Source organism: Osmia lignaria, chromosome 9, assembly GCF_051020975.1.
Source record: "Osmia lignaria lignaria isolate PbOS001 chromosome 9, iyOsmLign1, whole genome shotgun sequence".
In the NCBI taxonomy this organism is placed as follows: domain Eukaryota; kingdom Metazoa; phylum Arthropoda; class Insecta; order Hymenoptera; family Megachilidae; genus Osmia; species Osmia lignaria.
The window spans coordinates 11,604,691-11,622,307 of NC_135040.1; the positions used below are offsets into that span (position 1 = coordinate 11,604,691).

At 33.8% G+C, this 17,617-nt stretch overlaps 3 protein-coding genes across 7 annotated transcripts in view; 2 read left to right on the forward strand and 1 right to left on the reverse strand.

Annotated features, from left to right (window-relative positions):
• LOC117606470 (uncharacterized) overlaps positions 1 to 17,404 on the reverse strand; it is a 108,139-nt gene extending 90,735 nt beyond the window's left edge. The window contains exons 1-8 of one of the 2 annotated variants that reach the window (XM_034328939.2): positions 17,283 to 17,404; positions 17,081 to 17,193; positions 16,829 to 17,020; positions 15,842 to 15,968; positions 7,654 to 7,786; positions 6,184 to 6,328; positions 5,957 to 6,120; positions 3,711 to 4,355 (exon numbers count right to left, since the gene is read on the reverse strand). In XM_034328939.2, coding sequence (XP_034184830.1) covers positions 3,711 to 4,355; positions 5,957 to 6,120; positions 6,184 to 6,328; positions 7,654 to 7,786; positions 15,842 to 15,968; positions 16,829 to 17,015 — 1,401 coding nt within the window. In that variant the 5' untranslated portion in view covers positions 17,016 to 17,020; positions 17,081 to 17,193; positions 17,283 to 17,404. The remainder of the gene's footprint in view (positions 1 to 3,710; positions 4,356 to 5,956; positions 6,121 to 6,183; positions 6,329 to 7,653; positions 7,787 to 15,841; positions 15,969 to 16,828; positions 17,021 to 17,080; positions 17,194 to 17,282) is intronic. The other variant, XM_034328929.2, reaches the window with a different exon arrangement.
• On the forward strand, positions 437 to 3,622 carry LOC117606491 (MAPK regulated corepressor interacting protein 2). Its single transcript, XM_034328995.2, has 4 exons — positions 437 to 645; positions 1,564 to 1,676; positions 1,753 to 1,878; positions 1,946 to 3,622. Exons 1-4 carry the CDS (start codon positions 641 to 643, stop codon positions 2,020 to 2,022), a joined length of 321 nt encoding a protein of 106 aa, XP_034184886.1. The 5' UTR covers positions 437 to 640; the 3' UTR covers positions 2,023 to 3,622.
• The window catches only part of Nmdar2 (glutamate ionotropic receptor NMDA type subunit 2), a 179,111-nt gene continuing 165,530 nt past the window's right edge, over positions 4,037 to 17,617 (forward strand). For all 4 annotated transcript variants that reach the window (XM_034328851.2, XM_034328879.2, XM_034328870.2 and 1 more), the window contains exon 1: positions 4,037 to 4,240. The gene's annotated coding sequence lies outside the window, so the exon portion shown is untranslated. The remainder of the gene's footprint in view (positions 4,241 to 17,617) is intronic.

Genomic DNA, 17,617 nt, shown 5'->3' on the forward strand with positions numbered 1-17,617 from the left:
GTAAATCAATAATGGTAGATAGATAGTACACTTTTCACTGTATTTATAGAAACAAATGCAAAATTAAATACAAAAACATCATTTTATAAGTAGACAGTACAGAAGGTCTAACAAGTTCTTCAATTTTTTTAATTTTAATTCTTATCATCAATAGCGCTGTAATGTAATATCAATCGATATTATTTGATATAACACGGAAATGATAAGGGGGTTCTAAGTTCTAGACCTTCCTGATTACGTGACTCAAAAATGCGATACGTGAGTGGTCTATCGTACGCCTCGTCCGTGGACAAGGTTTCGGACGTCGCGACGTCGGTATTTCAGATCGTACGACACGAATTCCTATAAGGTGATTGGTCTGTCCTATAGCTCGTTTGTGACACTGGCCTATCGCCAGTGGCGGTTACTTTCTACATTACCATCCGAGCGCTGTATTCGAGCTATTATTGTTGACAGTTCTCGGAGAAAGCTTCTTGCAGCTGTTGCGAGAAACAAACGCTTTCTTCGCGCAGCTACTCGACTGTTTATTTTCCCCGGAGCATTTATACTTGCGCTTGTGGAAATTGAGTAGAAATTTCCTTGAGAGTAGCGATTTTCACGGAATTCCGGTGTTAAAGGGGCTGGACGCAGAACGAAGAAAATGAGGTATTTATCGCAAGAGTTACTTTCTTCGTTCCCGCGTCTCTACATTTTACCATTTCATTCTGATCTGCGTCGTCCATAAGATATTTTCCACCTGGATAGTCTCATATTTGTCTTTGGCAGCTTGCCAGTCGTTTCATTGCTGTGAGCATGCAGAAGCAACAGTGTTAAACGAATGAAATAGGAACAGGCGGGAATCACAAAACATCGCATTAGCTGTCATACTGGAACCGCCATCTTTCCCACTGACATTTTCTCTTCGAAAGTTCCCTTCCTGTCATTAATTATTTTGTAACTTTTCTGACTGACTGAACATTTTATAATCCTTTCATTCATTCCAGCTTTTTAATTATGTTTCTTAGCGATGTATTCTATCACGGCTTTTTAATAAAAATGTAATTGCATTCGTATATTGGAAAGAAATTCTCGGTATACGTGGCTTCTGACAAGAGAGATGCCTCTGCATGATACTAACTGATTAATAATAACCTGAATTTATCATCCTTTTTTCTTTGTATTATAGTATTATTTATTATGAATTTGCTTTATAATATTCCATATTATAAGTCTAAATATATATATATATATATGTCATTGTATAAAATAGGTTATGCTTTAAGCTGTATGCGTATCAATAAAATGGCGTCCATTTCCTTCTACTGCACAGGCTGTAGATATTACTGCATATACGTCAATGAATTATAATGAATGTTTTCTTCCTGTTTTTCATATTTACATCTTACATGCATGTTTTAACCTTTTAAGTTAATAGTCGATAATTTCATGCCGATACGTTCCTCGTTCAACATTCCGCAATTATTTTTAATTGCTACAAGATTGTAAAATGTTGAAATGGAGTAAACCATGTAATGAAAATTTATATGAACGTTTAAAAAATTCTTTCAAAATGGTATGTTGTAGCGGTCGATCACAAATGACGGCGATGAATGGGAAGAGACCATCCTCTATCCCATCGCGACATCAATCAGAAACCGTAGCTCAACATTTTGATTTAATTAAGTATATTTATGATTGTAAGTATTTCGTGGTATTTTTTAAATGCGTTAAACTTAATGTTTCCAGTTGCTAAGCTTCCTATATGTGTTGCAGCATGGAACACAGTATCCAGAGAATTGGATATGTGTCATAATCAACCACATAGTAATTCTTCTAATTATAGAAATGGAGCATCTGTTACATACTATCAAGAACGAGAACCTAATCCACAACTCAAGGGTAACCTTCCTAATTTCTAAGAGTTCATATTAATCTATATTAATTGGTATCTTTGTTATGATTACAGATTTTGAACCTTTCAACCTTGAAGCCTGGTGGGGACAACGAGTTGTTCAAAGTATCACTAGGAATGCAAATTCCTAGTGCCAGGCTCATCGTATTGATTATAATCGAACATTCTCAAATAGGCATAAGAAACAGAAAAGATAAATTCAGAGCTGCCGGAGAAGAAACTTTTTCCATTTCTAGAAACAATTAATTGTATACTCAAACACAAATAACGAGAGGAGGTATAGGTATAGGTATAAATAAGTATCTAGCAATCAATTTTGAATCTTTTTGATAACAAAGTAGGATATTAGCAAATAATCAAAGAATATGAATGAGAAAAGAAAGGGAAAGAGCAGGGTTTTGAAATGGCATTCCTCTGATGTGTTATCATATTTTAATATAATATTGCCTTTTCCTGGATCTTTTTACTCGTCGCGTTTTTAAAAGTATTTTACTCGGATGATTGGATACAAGCCTGTTTCTGACATTGTCTTTTTACGATTTGAGAATCAACGCATAAATATTAAGATATATAGTGCATGCCGAAGCTATTTATTTTATTTGCCAAAAAGCAAACGTAATTGTAAGAGATAGTTTGTTACAAATGAAAATTTTTTCGTTGTTACTTAACGGTAAACTTAGTATAATTATTGATCTTTTTATCTATTTGTAATTAAAACTTGAATACGGAATGACGAACGGAGGAAATTATGGATAAAAAGAAAAGTTCCATCTATTTCGATCGAAGGAATTATACCAGAGACAAGCTGAGCATTTACCACTTAAAGTTTATGCATATGCGTATTTTTCCAGAGATTGCATTTCACATTTTTAATAAAAATTTTCCAATTTACACAAATGTAACGAGATCGCACTTCAATGTAAAAAGATAAGTACGTTCTGAGAATATCTAAAAGAAAGTTAATTCACGTACAATAATGTAGTAAAACGCACCTATATCTTTGGCAACAAACGAGAATGTTTAACTTTTACTCAAAATAGTGTGATATATACATATAATATATTACAGTTTTAAATATGATTAAACATTAGCTATGTACATTTATTATATATGTATGTATGTAATGTACAACCGTGCGTGTATAACTATCTGTAAGATTCACCTCGTAACACATTTTTTAACGACTAACGTTTTTCTAAACACGTGACATCTTTACTAATTGCTGCTAGCGGTATTTTTTTATGTACAATTCAATACTATGAGTATTACTACGGTTATGATAAACCTACTTCGATACTGTTACGTGTTACGAACATTGTTGTAATATTAGGAATTCGTGCACCTCGAAGAACGATAGGCATTGTTGTGCACAGCGTTATTGAGTCAGTATCTTGATATAATCAAATATTTCACTATTGTCACAGAATTGTGAATCTTTACTAATCATGATTTGTGCTTGACTTAATGCGTTAGATTTTAAAGTCCTGACCGTTCGTTCCAGGTTCCAGAGACTTCTCTCTATCGCACGTTTTTCACTATTGAGCATCTATATTTGATTAAATAAAATCTACATTTTGTACCGGTCATGATGATAAAAATCAATGTACTTTTCTCAATTGTATTGTATGAAATATAATATAAGTATATAGACCAATCAATCTCTAATATTATTATCACAAATAATTGTATACTACCGGTATACCGTTATAAAACGTACGCTTGATAAGAATTTTTTCCCCCAAATATTTTGTAGTGGATAAACAATAAAATCGTTAAAAGGACAGTAACAAAGCAAAAATTCAGATAAATGTTCACTCACCGTGGCGCCAACATTCAGACGTGAAAATGAATTGATTCCGGTCATTGCAGTTTGGGCAAAATTGTTGATGGTTTTCGTTTTGGCCGTTTGAGTGCTGCAGGGTATTCCAGTTTGTTTCACATTCACAAACGCGTATATATGTTTAAATAATATCACCATCCCGTCCGATAATGTTTTTTCATATTCGTTCTCGTCATCGACGAATTCTATTTTCACTGGTATCTCACTATTATTCAAAAAAACGGGATATTTAATTTTTATTTCACGGTCTTTCGATAACTTCAATATATACTCCTCGCAGAGCACGCCGTTCGTATGCGATTCAATATGAAGTAATCTCCCGCTCTTATCGATCGTGCTACTCTCGATATCGAATTCGCTCCTTCGATTGTAGTTCTCGAGCGCCTTAGTCGGTTCGCGCGTCTTTGCATCATTCTCCGTATTAAAGTTGTGATTATTGTTTTTAATTAACGAATTTCTGTGATTTTCTGTGTTTGAAGCGTACTCCTTATCCAACGTCATCTGTTTTGGTAAGTTTTCTTCACAATTTTGCAAATTTACTTCAATATCATGAGATGTAACTTCGGTACGCTGTTCGTTTGCTCTTTTGGCAGTCTCGTTGTGAGTTTCTTGTAATACCTGAAACTTTTTAACGAGTTTTATGAGGATTCTTGAAACATTGAATATTAATAGGGATTTGTGTTCATTAGTATCGAACGATTTATGACGATTGATTACTAAGTTAGGAAAGTATTGTATATTTCACTGTTTGAAATTTTGTTGAAAATTTTGCACAAAATGGAGGCAGTGGAAAAAATAGAACTTGAAAGTACTGATAAAAGTATTTTAAAGAAATTTTATTCATAAGATTTCGTGGGATAAAGGAATAAATTAATCTTGTAAATTTTATTCAGCACATTTGCAATATCAGTTTTGAGAAAAATGTAATGTTATTACTTTTTTCGCGGTCGACGATTCTATTTACGGTTATATGTGTTCGGATCGAGGCGACGTAGAATTTATGTATGAAAAAGAATATCACATGGGAAAGAAACGTGAAACGAAACGGGGATAATTTTTCGATCGTGTAATTTTGTAGCTAGCTTCGATATTAAGGTACGAATATTCTTATCTTGCTGCATTTGCAATATATGAAAATTTACTTCCGATGGTTTGCCATTTATTTGTATTTAATACTTATTCCATTTTTATCGTTAATTTGTATCTTTTCGATTAAGATATTTAATTATATTTTAAATTAACTTTTACACGGTTTAATAATTCTTCTTGAATTTTAATAATTATAATTCATCTTTTATTTGTTGGAATCAATAATAAGAAAATAGCATGAATATTTTTTAAAGAGCAGGATAACTATTTTCACATCGACAAGTATTATAAATGAATGTTCATATTTTCTGTGAAAAAACAATTGAAAATTTTGAACAAATAAAAGTATTGCGTGGTTTGCCAGAGAACGAGTATTGTATGTTTCAATTGATTTTCAGAAAACAGGGAAATGGTTTCATTCGGTTGAATTTATGTTACCTATATGCTAGAATATTTTATTGTAGCTTGCAATTTATATATTGCAATTAACAATGTAACAATCATTCCTTCTCACATTAAATGTGCGAGAAAATATATCACTAAATAAGTCCTTTCGATGTTCTGCTATTGTTTGTTAAAATAGGAATTTTGTTCAAAATTGTATAGCATACTTTCACCTGCTTTAACTTTTATTAACGAGTTGATATACTCATTCTGCACTTCGCACCGTTTTCTATTTCCACGGAAAATGAGATAATTTTAGCTGTAGTATTTATTAATCGTTCATTAGTACGCTGTTGTAATTACGTTCTACAAAAACAAAATATTAAAAAAACTCATGAAACTTCAAACGTATCGCTACATTGCTTATGAAAAAAAATGTGTACATTTTTATATGAGTTTATATTCGTCGATAAAGATTATCGATCTTAATTAATTATTTGTAAGCTATTACATCAGACCATTAAGAAGGAAGGAAATGAAATTATTTCCAGACATTTTTCATTATATATTTAACATCATTACGGTATAAGTAATCCCATACTTATGATCAATAATTCACACATCACTATCCCTCAAGAGATGAAAAATAGGAAATATGATATTGGCTGAAACATATCCTTACGCGTCTACATTAGTTTCAAACATCTACCGCGTGTCACTTTTCTTTTGGAATAAGAATCAAAGATTCATACTTTCCTTTTAAGACTTTTCACAAGTTCTCTCAGAACGGAATTCTGCTTCCTTAATAAAATCAACTCCGGTTCATCCTTTCTGTCTTTTGTGGTCCAAACGAGATGCCTCAGATTCTTCATGCTCTCCTCGTATACGTTTCCTTGTTCGGTCAAGTTCTTCAAAGCTGTACCGACCGGATATATTCGACTTACACAAACGAATTTCGAAACGGCGAATAATGCTGTACCTTCCGCCACAAGCTGACAGACAGAGCTGACATCCACCTCGAAACGTTTTAAAGTTTCAAGCAAGTTCGCCAGTTCGAAAGTTCGATTTTCGTATTCCTGCCGGGAGGATTCGTACGTTCCTATTTCCTCCTCTGATCGGGTCAGCTATTATAGAAGAGTTGAATTATTTATATCGAAATTTTTCTTGTCTTCTTAGAAGAAAGTGAAATTGATCCTATCATTTATTTATTTGAAACATTTGCGTTTTGCAATATATTGTACTTAGACTATTCATATTGTTTTATTATTTATGAGATTGATATGTTTTCTATAAAATTATATTGAGGGTGTTCGGTTGGGGGCGGATATCTTCGGAGGGGGTGATAACTGGGGTGCTTCTAAACAACTTTTTCCTTCACCAAAACCCTCATTATCGTTTAGTTTTTGAATTATTAATGAAAAACAACGGGTAATCTGAGCGCGCATAGGGCGCAGACGTAGGAGTGTCGGCTACGAACCGACGCGTCGAGTAGTTTGTTCGCGACCACGGTCGGGTGCGGCTCACGTAGCGACCACTCCCGCGGTTGAGCCTGCGTGCTTAGCGCGTTGTCATTGGTCAGTGTTTTCAATTAATAATTCAAAAACTAAGGTTTAATGAGCATTGTAGTAAAAGAAAAAGTTCTTAAAAATCATCCCAGTTACCATCACCTGCAAGGATGTCCACCCCTTCTTGAACACCCTCTGCATATTTTGGGAGAAATACGGAACTTAAAAGGAAAAAATAAAGGTTGGTGGTCTTTTGCGGTTGAATAAAACTTGAATAAAAGTAGGGAACAGAATGGCTTTAAATGTTAGGAGACAGTAGTTTGAAAATTTGCCAACGGTAGCTTATATCGGAGTCGTTTGAAATTCGGGATTTGCACGGGTACTGCATATTCAAAAGGGCCAAAAAAAGAAGTGACAACTTCGATTTCGCGTATCAAAAAGGCGACGTTTCAAAGTGCACACGTTCTAGACTGGGCGTTCTGTAAAAAGGCTGGCTACAACAGCGGAATGCATATCAATTAAAAAAGTACTTTGATGTTGGTTTACGATGCATGTATCATCGCTATTGCGTCCAAAACCTTTTGAACTACTGTCCATCGTACCAAGGAAAATTCGGACATCCTTTGTTATTTCACATTTCTAAAGCAGCTCGTTACGGACATAATTGCAGTTTCTCGTTGTGTAACTTATAAATTACAAGTCCAAAGATATCTATTATTCTCTTTGGAAAATAACAAGTTCGTGGAAAAGCGAAAATTTTATCCAATTATGATATTTAATATTTCTATGCTAAAAGAAATGGTCTTTTTTCTTGCTTTCTGAATAGTATCTAACTATAAAGTATTATATGTTTACTTTTGGATTGCTCGCGTGTATGTAACGTGTTTTCACGTTAAATTTATAACAATTGAAACAAAGACTTTAATGCACTTTCTGAAGTGTACCTTTTCTTTGGTTCCATTGTATAACTCGACCAATTCTTGAAATTGTTTCTCCGCCGTTTCCCGAGTCGTCTTCAAAATATCCTCGCATTCTCGTTTAACCTCTGCCACCGTGTTGTTACGTTCAATGTTGTTGCTGGAAACAAACCGTACGATGTACAATTAAATTTCTTAATTGGGCAGTGAATGATTTTATTTGTAATATTTTTCCTTGTTAAAATTTGTTCATTATTTCAACAGATAAATATAAAATTTAGTAGATACTTCCCTAATCTAACAGTAAAAATTTCAATCTTAAAATATCAAAGAGAATATAATAATCGTAATATAATATTGTAGTATACACATAGTACCGTTTCGATTGCATCCTTGTCGACGAATCCATTCAAAACTTTCAACTTACCTAAAAGTTTCTAATTTCCATTTCGTTAACATGAAAGTGCATTATATAGTTAGTAAATGATACTCGAGAAATGTTGGAGGTTGCAGCGATAATTTATTAGAAATTCAGTGTTAAGGAACGTCGACTTTTTCACGGGATATCAATCTTCGGAAAGTTTTCCATATCAATATTTCAGTGACCCTCGAATATCGATAAATTACCAAACTGAAACTGTACACTCGCGATCGAATTAAGCTTTCCCAAGGAAAATGCTAATATAGAGGAAGGAGGAATTCTAAAAATCTTAATTTTGACCTACCAATTACTATTTATTGTTAGACCAAATGAAATTTTATTAAAGTATCCACCATAAGAAATAAAAAAAATATTTTCATTAAGGTATCGTTCTCCTAGGGGACTATTTTAATAAGGATTCATTTGACTTTTCTAACAAAAAATGTGACACAGAAAAACTTTAATGAATATAGTCTCATTACTTTTGAAACGCACCACGTACCTTCTTAATATAACACCTGCAACGTAGCTTTCATTCTACCGAGTCTCTGTCTCAATTTACGGAATCTTTGTCTCAATTTCTCAACTTAATCGGTGCCAGGCTATTTGTCAGTGTTCCTTACAAGTTTGCCGTTTCCCTTTCGTCAAACAAACCTACCTAAAGCCTCCATGTTGTCACAAACACAATCCTGGCCTTAAGCTAATATGTGATGCAAATTTCACGTGCTTATGCATAAACTGCATGTATATTTGGTACTTTAATTGTAGTATACCTTAGTATTATAACTGCAAGATGTTTCTATAAACATTAGTAATTCTCAATAATTCTTCATATTATTTTTATAGACAAAATTTTTATATTTTTGATCTTTAATTATAAGATACTAAATAAATTAGACAGAGTGCCCAAATTTAATGAATTTCTTTTTTTGGAGTTGTAAATCGTTTCATCACTGGGAGATACTTTATTGCGAATAACAGGATAGCGTTCTCGTTAAGGAAGCAATTCGATTTCATTCATAATTTGCAAATCAACACCGAAGCCGTGTTCATCAACGCGATTGTACTTTCGACGAGCAGGAAAACAAGCAGGTGTATACACAAGTTTGTTCGCCTAACTCGAATCATCTTCGTAATATCATAAATACTGACGATGAATTTATTTTATTTTGATGATTTTTCGGATTTATCTTACATTTCCTTTTCCTACTTTATTTACTGAGAACTTCACTATTAATTATGCAATTAAAAATATGGAAGAGTTTCTAAATAAACCGTGTTACATTGAAGTAACGCTGATCAAAGGTCATGTACCTTCAAGAACATCACGTTATGTACCTTCATTTCGCTTTGATGATTTCTCAAAGGTATTTTTAACTTCCTATTTTTCTTTTGCATTTCCCGAGAACTTGAATTTTGATTATGTAATTAAAAATGCGAAAGATCATCGGGGAAAATTAATTTCAGGAATAATACACGCTATGATTTAACAACCCATATTTATTTTTACCATTTTTACGATCCCTTTGGATTTCACTAGATTTTCTATTCAAACCGTTTGTTTGTTTCATGTCACAAGCGGCATAACACTCAATAAAATTGTTGCGTCAATTGAATTCTCTTGTTAATCACAGAGTTTGTACGAAATTGCAAATGTGCACATTTCCCGAACGACCTGTTTGACATCTATATAAACGCTTTGAATCCACTTTCGTTTAATTCGTTTCGCATGTTTACCAATTAAATTTGTTTTTCCCCAAAAAGTCGAAAATAGTTTCACAATAAAAATACATCGCAGAAAAAATAAACATTTTTGATAATTTTTGGACGATCGCAATTTTGGTAAATAGATGAAGGACACAGAAAAAAGAGGTACATTTTTTCAAATTGTACAGAAATTAGATTCTTTTTTCAAATGCTTACAAAAACTAGATATGCATTTTTCAAAATGTCATATTTTGCTTAATTTTTAAATTCTTTTATTTATCAAATTAAAGTGAATATTTCTAGCTTTTTTTCTTTTAAATCATCCAGTATCATTTCGCTGAAACTATCAATCGTTGAAAAATCGCTCGTTAACAAACAATAAGCTTGCCAATTCGTTTATGAAGCGAGTAATTCTCGCTCAATCAATTTCGTTATTCATGAGGAGCGAAATCCGTAAGTGTTATGGTGTGCACGTATCGGTAGAACTATCGAGAGAATTATGAGGAGAGGAGAGAAAAGTCAAATGATTTAGCATTGATTGCTGACGATTCATCAGTACCATTGCGATTCGTCCGTCGAATCGAGTAAACGTCCTGTTCCGGTAACACACTGGATTTATGGTTACACGAGCCGTGTAAACTGATATTGTTTCAGTGGTTTCTACGCTCTGTGTTCGATGTGTCGGGATTTATCCTTAAATTCATGAATTCGACGAATTAAATGCGCTTTTCAGTCCTTTTGTTCCGGATAAGTTGAATAAAGCATAGTTTCAAACTAACATTTTACCAACCAATTAAAAATGTTATCAGTACGTGGTGGATGAATGGGACACTTTGTACGTGTAATTATTATTTATAAAAATATTATTTACGAAGTTTAAAAAAATGCATGAAATACGGTAATGGGTTAGTTAATGCTTAGAAGATCGATACTCTGAATCTTGAAATATAAATATTTGATTGGAATATTGAATATTTAAAATATCATAAGTTTCAATATTTGATATAGCAAATATTTCACTGTTGAATATATTTACTACTAGCATTAAAGTATCTATTTTTTAGCTTTGTAACACGTCTGTTGTCATTAGTTTAATGTTCCTATCAGAATTTTTTCATTTTTTTTTTTCATTTGGAGTTTATGGTCGTATGAACATCAGAGATTATTAGCGACTGTCTAAGTTAAATGCTCATTATGGATCATTAGTTGAGAAAAAGGTGAAAGGACTGCGGGTTCTACAGAATTGTTGTAGTCTATTGAGAATTCCGTCCATCAGAATTGATCATTTCAAATTGATCGATATTTGATCTATTCTGTTTGTATTCCCTCTATCTCCTAGTTCGCGTCCGTTGAATGAAAGAATATTCTATAACGTTTTGCAGCATGTAAACTGCAATTTCCGAAAGCTTCTCGAGTCGAAATTAAATAAAAATACGCGAGGGCTCTTGTATACTTTACTTTTCTTCGTTTTTCGTCGATGCTAGCTCAACATTTTATAAAGCAACGTTAGATACGAACGGATACACAGTCGATTCGTCAAACTCTTTTTATTTTCATCATTTTATTGAACAAACTCGCTGTATATCTAGTTTATTTACATTTTCATTACCCGATATCTGTAATTACGCTGTTGTGTAAATATCACCTTCTTGAAAAATTAGCCTATTTATTTGATAGTTTATTTTGATTAGCTTAATCGCGATTTCTCACCATCAGCTTCTTTCAACCCTAACCATTAATTATTCAATGAAATAAAAAATTTTATTTTAATTCAATGCTTACTGCTATAAAAAAAATAATTCATTGTACAGAAAAAATATTTTATTTCCAAGATAGATTTCATATCTGATCATATTTGATAAAATGATTCCATGATAGCCAATCTTAATAACAAAACGGTTCAATCAAAGAAGTGAATATCACATGTAAAACAGTCTGATTGGAATTTCTACGAGAGAACACCTATTAAATTTAAATCAGTAGAACGAGAAGAATTTATCGTGTCAATTCTATCATGAAATTAAAGCACGATCGTTCAACCAATAGATTTTCATCAACCGACGTTTTTCTTTTTTTTTTTCATCGCTGCTCTAATTTTAAAACCGATAATAATTTATTGCCAGCCCTGTAACTTTACCCAATATTCTCGTGGACTTTGGTGTGCGTTTTCGCGCTGCGTTACGACGCGAATTGAATTAATTTATCGCGACTGAGATGAACGATGGTGCAGGAGCACTATCTCTTCAGCCCCGCGAGTTTCGCTGATAGCGTATTCACACGCATGAATATCGTGTATGCCTTGGCGAACTAGCGAGCCTAGTGTTACCTGTTTTGTCAGGTTGTGTTTCATATCGCGCTGGAAGCAATATTAATCCATTAATACTGACTTCGTTCCTTTCTAACCAACTCTCATCATTTTAGAAAAGAGAAAATTTTGTTTTTATTGGAGAAACGAGACAATATCTGCGTTTATTTAAAATTATTAAAAATTTCATCGACAATTAATTTAGAAAGGTAGCAATAAATCTGTAATAATTATAGATGATAATGAGATATTTATTATTAAATGTATGATTTCTCGAAAAGTTCTAAAATATCATTTATATTTTAAAAAAAGCCATAGAAAATTAATTTAATTTTTGAAGAATTCACGTAACATAATGCATTTCACGTTAGAAGCACAGTATATTCGCAAAGAAGGAGAAAATGACCATGAACGTAAATGGAAAGAAAGTGAGGATGATGCTTTCGGAAAGTTTGAAAAATTAGACTGCTAGGTAAAGTCGAAAGTGTCGCGAACAATAGAGGAAGGGTATGTGCAAAGTTAGTCGAGTCGTTTCTTCAAACTTTTACCAAGCACGAGCGATTCCATAAATCTTTCGGTCTTTTGTCGAATTTCAAAAGCCAACTTTCATTCCTTATGCTAATAGTAGATTCGGATAAACGAATTTATATCTCGATTGCGGTTCGTAAGATTTCAATAACCACGCGAACGATAGATCGAAAATGATAATCCTCGTTTCCGATGAAAACTGTCGGCGAATTAATTACTTTCGGCTCAGAGAACTGTGACGCGACTGCGAAATTAAATCGCGATTATTAAAATCACCATTCATCGATTTTGTAATTTAACATGCATACCAGGTGTTTCACTATCAATTCGTGGGATATTAAAGAGGTATTATGTTTAAGGAATTGTTCTCGTAATCGAACGTTTTGTGTCTCTGATATTTTCTCATTATTTCCCGTAATAACTTCTTGAAAACTCTTGGTAAAATGTATTAAATTGTTAAGCGGAGATATAAATCCTCGTTTTACCCTCTAAACTCTCAGTTTCTTTGATCCTTGTATTTTCCACCGCAGAAGTAGGTAATACTACTTTAATTTTACCATATCATACGTAAAGATTAAGAGGTCTTTACTGGAACTGCTGCTCGCTATTATATTCTTTCTTTTTAACATTTCTAAGTTTAAAAAATTTGTAATCTTCCTTTTTTAATCTTAAGGCTCTACAAAGAATTTATTAATGATTTATAAGCAGATAGAAAAATTCAAAGTATTAGAATTAATATTCTCGCAAGGGTTTCGCTATTAGTCAGGAATTGTAGTTAATATTCATGCAGAGGTGTGCTATTAATCAAGGAAAACAATTACTACCTGAAAATTAAAATACAATTTAGTGAATTTACGTGGCACTGAGAAGACATTTCGCGAAGCTGTAAAGTACATCGCGGCATCGAATTATTAATGGCCTCGCGATGCTGTTGTAAGCACTATGGTATTTAACACTATAATGGGAATTAGAAGTTCCATGCCCGTGTATACTCAAACATATGGCGGTACAATTATACGGGTACTTGCGCGGACTTTGAAGTTATATCTTTGCTCGAAATAAAATAAAGGTATTATTTGATAAAATTTGTATAGGTAATTTTACTACAAAGGGAAACTAAAAAGGGAATAATTGCTATTATAATTCGTCGTATTATAAAGATACTCAGCAGGTGATTAAATATAAAATCAATAAATCAAAATGAGCAAGTATTTCGGATGATTCGTCATTCGAAACGTTGCTTTTCTATTCAAGTTTGTCCTCCACGGTTTTCCGATAATTGACAACACAATTCGTAGCGAGCTGAACAGACAACGAATTATTCTATATTATTTCCTATTCAATTCGATGGCGCATCGAGGGTGGAAAAAAGGGAACAGGGCTCGTGGAGTGTGAATCGCGCAAACGAGATCGGTTTATCGATAGCACCTGCTTCGATTCACCGTTTTCCGGTAAACAACGTTGTAAATTGGTCGATACGTGAGAATCCAGTCGTCGGCATGCAAATTGCTCGAACGTCTCCCTTTAAAGAATAAAACACGAAATTGGATCCCTTGAAATTAGTTTGCCACGCGTTAATTAAGAAGCCTCGAATGGGCTCGCTTAGGCGCGAGAGGATCACCAAGGGTAGTCTGGCTATAAAAGAGATCGCGTAAAGGCGAGCCGTCGTAGACGTTGTTAATTATACGCGTTCATAATTAAGCGTTTCACCAGTTATACGAGATTTTCGCAGTCGCGATGAGAGGCGCTTTCATAATTAGTGAAACGATAGTTGGCAACGAAGGAGGGAAACAGAGGGTGTTAGAATAAACAATGTAGAATTAATTAAGAAGTTCACTCTTTGACTGTGAAAAGCGCATAATACATCTTCACGCCTTTATTAACACAGGATGCTCTATATACTTCATATCTTTGATCGGTGTAATTCAAGATTGACCCAGCTTTCGTCGTTAAATGATTAAATTTTGATATTCATTGATAGGTCAAAGTGAAAATACTTAGCTACATGAAATTATTCATTAAATCAGGTTAGCTATTGCATTTACAAAGGAACGCGTATGCGTTTGATATGCGCAACGGTGTCTAAACCACTTGCAAAATTTCAATTACAGCACGAATTCGGATCGGTGTAATTCTAAATATTCCATTTCCTCGATCCTGTGGCCGACATGTAATAATCCGTCGATAGCGAATTAGCCGGTACGTAGTGCAGCCATGTGACGTAAATAAGCCATTAAATTTCCATAATTGCGCTAATAGTTTCATGAGCGCGTGTAACTCCCGCTTTCATCCAAAATACCTGCCGATATATTTCCTTGCGTTGTTCGTCAATTTGCAGACAGGGACGAATGATAAAAAATCGAGGAGAAAATTAATGAAGAATTCTTTAAATCGTTTGAAATTGATAGAGGCTCATCGCTTATCATTCTTATCTTGGATTACGGTTTGTGTAAGGAAGAAGAGTGAAAAGTTTCGATAGCGAACTATGATAGATCGAGTTATATTTGTTGAAAATTCATCTACCCGGAACAACAATTTTTATATCTCAACTGTATACATATATCAAATGGATAATCTATCAAATTAGAAAGTTTCTGTCAAATCATATCTAAAGCTCGGCTAATAATTCAATCGAAACAAAGTCAGTATGACGTTTGAATTCATAACAGAAGATCGAGTAAACAATTGCGATGGAATATCGTCCGGTGTATTTTTCACATTTATATCCCGATTGTTTCAGTCTATACTGGTCAATTCGCAATTGGATTTCCTATAGATTCGTGACGAATCAAATTGTGCCAATGTTCGTCGATTTTCTCTCCTCTTTTTCTTCGTTCGCGAAAAACGTTCCCTCGATTCATCGACTAATCGAGATTAATGATAAACAAGAGAGCTGCTAGTGTTAGACGTAGCTAGGTTATCTCTGTAAACGTATGTGCCGAATGTTAATTAATTTGATCCTCTCTAGGTACGTCCTCGACGCGATTGCATTCCATGGAGTTTCGATATCGAACAGGGCGAGATTCGACAGATTAGCGTTACTTTAATCGATTCTCTCCGATGGTGAATCGTGGATTGAAATTCTTTAGTATCGAGGAATGTGATTTACTTTGGAAGGATTTATCAAGAGGGGTTAGCTTTCTTGGAATTATTGGTTGTCTAATTTCCACGTAAATTCATTAGAAAAGAAAGCAGATGATACCGATTATTCAATTTCGATGAATCTCACTTATATGAGAGAAATATTGACGTACCTGTTGATTAATTCCTTTTGTTGCAGAAAAGCATTTTTCCAATGATCCTTCTCGATCGTTGCGTTCATTAATCGGGAATTCAGCTCCGTTCTCACCCGTAAGGTTTCATCGTTGATTTCTCGAAGTTCTAAGGGAAATAGTCAGATATTAATTTCTCCGTACCTGTAATCTTTTCATTCATCTGTCGAGCTTCGACGGAAACTCTACTTAGAAAACTTTCAGCTACACTTTTTCATAAGATCCTTTTTGCTCGCTTGTTTTTATACTTTATTCTTGTTTCCACGAACCTCAATAGAAGTCATCAATCCCCTTCACGCGAGGGAATCTCGAATTTTTAATTGAATGCCCGTGTATGTAGGTAACGAATTTTCGAATTTTTCTGAAAGTTCAGGGAGGAAAGGAAAATCTTCATAGGATCAGGATATTTTTAGAATCATATCTATAATTAATAATCAATTTTATAATTCTCGAACAGTTGGTGATTTTTTTAAAAAATATATTTTTTTGAACATGTGTTAATTAATGAATATTGCTTTTAACGAGGTAATAACTGTTGAACATTTTTTGATTAAATCTTAAATTAAAGCTATTCTATATGAGATAACCGAATACGAATTATTGAATCGTATGAAAACAATTGCACGTTCGTTAACGAGCATATTGAATTTCATAAATTCTCAATAGGGGAAATTTCATCCCCTTTCGCGAAAAATATACGTTCTTATCAATGCTGCGAGTAATTTGATCGAGATAATTTGAGAATACTCCAAGTAAACGACCAGTTACGTAGTTTTAACAAGTCCAGCAAAATTCGATGTAAGTTTGCTGGAGTGCTTTGTTATATGCTTTATGCTAACGATTAAATAATGCCTGTTCGCTTCCATTAAAAACGAGGAACGATTTTACATTTCAATTTAAACGATTTCTCATTTAACCATTCTTCGGTGTTCGTTGAATAAGGGAAACATCGAACGTGATGCTACTTACCCTGATTTTCCAGTTTTACGCGATTAAACTCGACTTCTTGGCGGTTCTGAAGTTCCAAGTTGACTTGAAAAGCTCGTTCTAGCTGGAAAAATTTTGCTTCGAGTTCGCGGTGATTCCGACGCAATTCCGAGACTTCTGATTCCCTCCTTTGCAATTGCTCCTCGAGATATCGTTGATCCCGGCCCATCCTACCTGTAATTGCTTTAATTAAGTCACCGATGTCGACCGTTGAAGCGAACCCAACCCACTAACCCGAGCGAACGGTGTTTGCGATTTTAAGAAGAAAACTTTTCCATTTTCTTCTCACAGTGGTAATTGAATAGTATATACTCGAGTGTTTGATCTTATCATTTGGGATTCTTTAACTTAATTAAGATATAACAATCATATCTTTAAGACCAACAGAAGAACTTGTTAAATCTAACGTTAAATCTAATGTTGAATCTAACATTACCAGTGCATTATTTTCGTCCATAGACCAGAAAACAATTTCCAATCTGGTTGAGATTAAATAAATCTTGATTTTCCGATCGATTTCACATCACGATCTTAGGTTCTATCAGATCATCTGAGAAGTTGGTCGCAAACGTTTGACCGCGATGATCGATGCGGTTAATCGATTAGAAAAATAGAGGAAATACGAGTTCGATGTTCGACATTCGATTGGAAAAGAAGCCGTTTGGTTGTTCGTTTGCAGCAATAATTACTAATACCTCTCGTTTAATTGTACACGAACGAACAGTTGTTTTTATTTTTATCGTGTAACGAGTCGTGTATGCACTAATAATC

What these genes read in the sequence shown, in the direction of transcription:
- LOC117606491 (XM_034328995.2), top strand. An exon ending in AATTAAGTATATTTATGATT is followed by an intron (nt 1,677 to 1,752) that starts GTAAGTATTTCG and finishes TATGTGTTGCAG; the next exon opens with CATGGAACACAGTATCCAGA. An exon ending in ACCTAATCCACAACTCAAGG is followed by an intron (nt 1,879 to 1,945) that starts GTAACCTTCCTA and finishes TTATGATTACAG; the next exon opens with ATTTTGAACCTTTCAACCTT.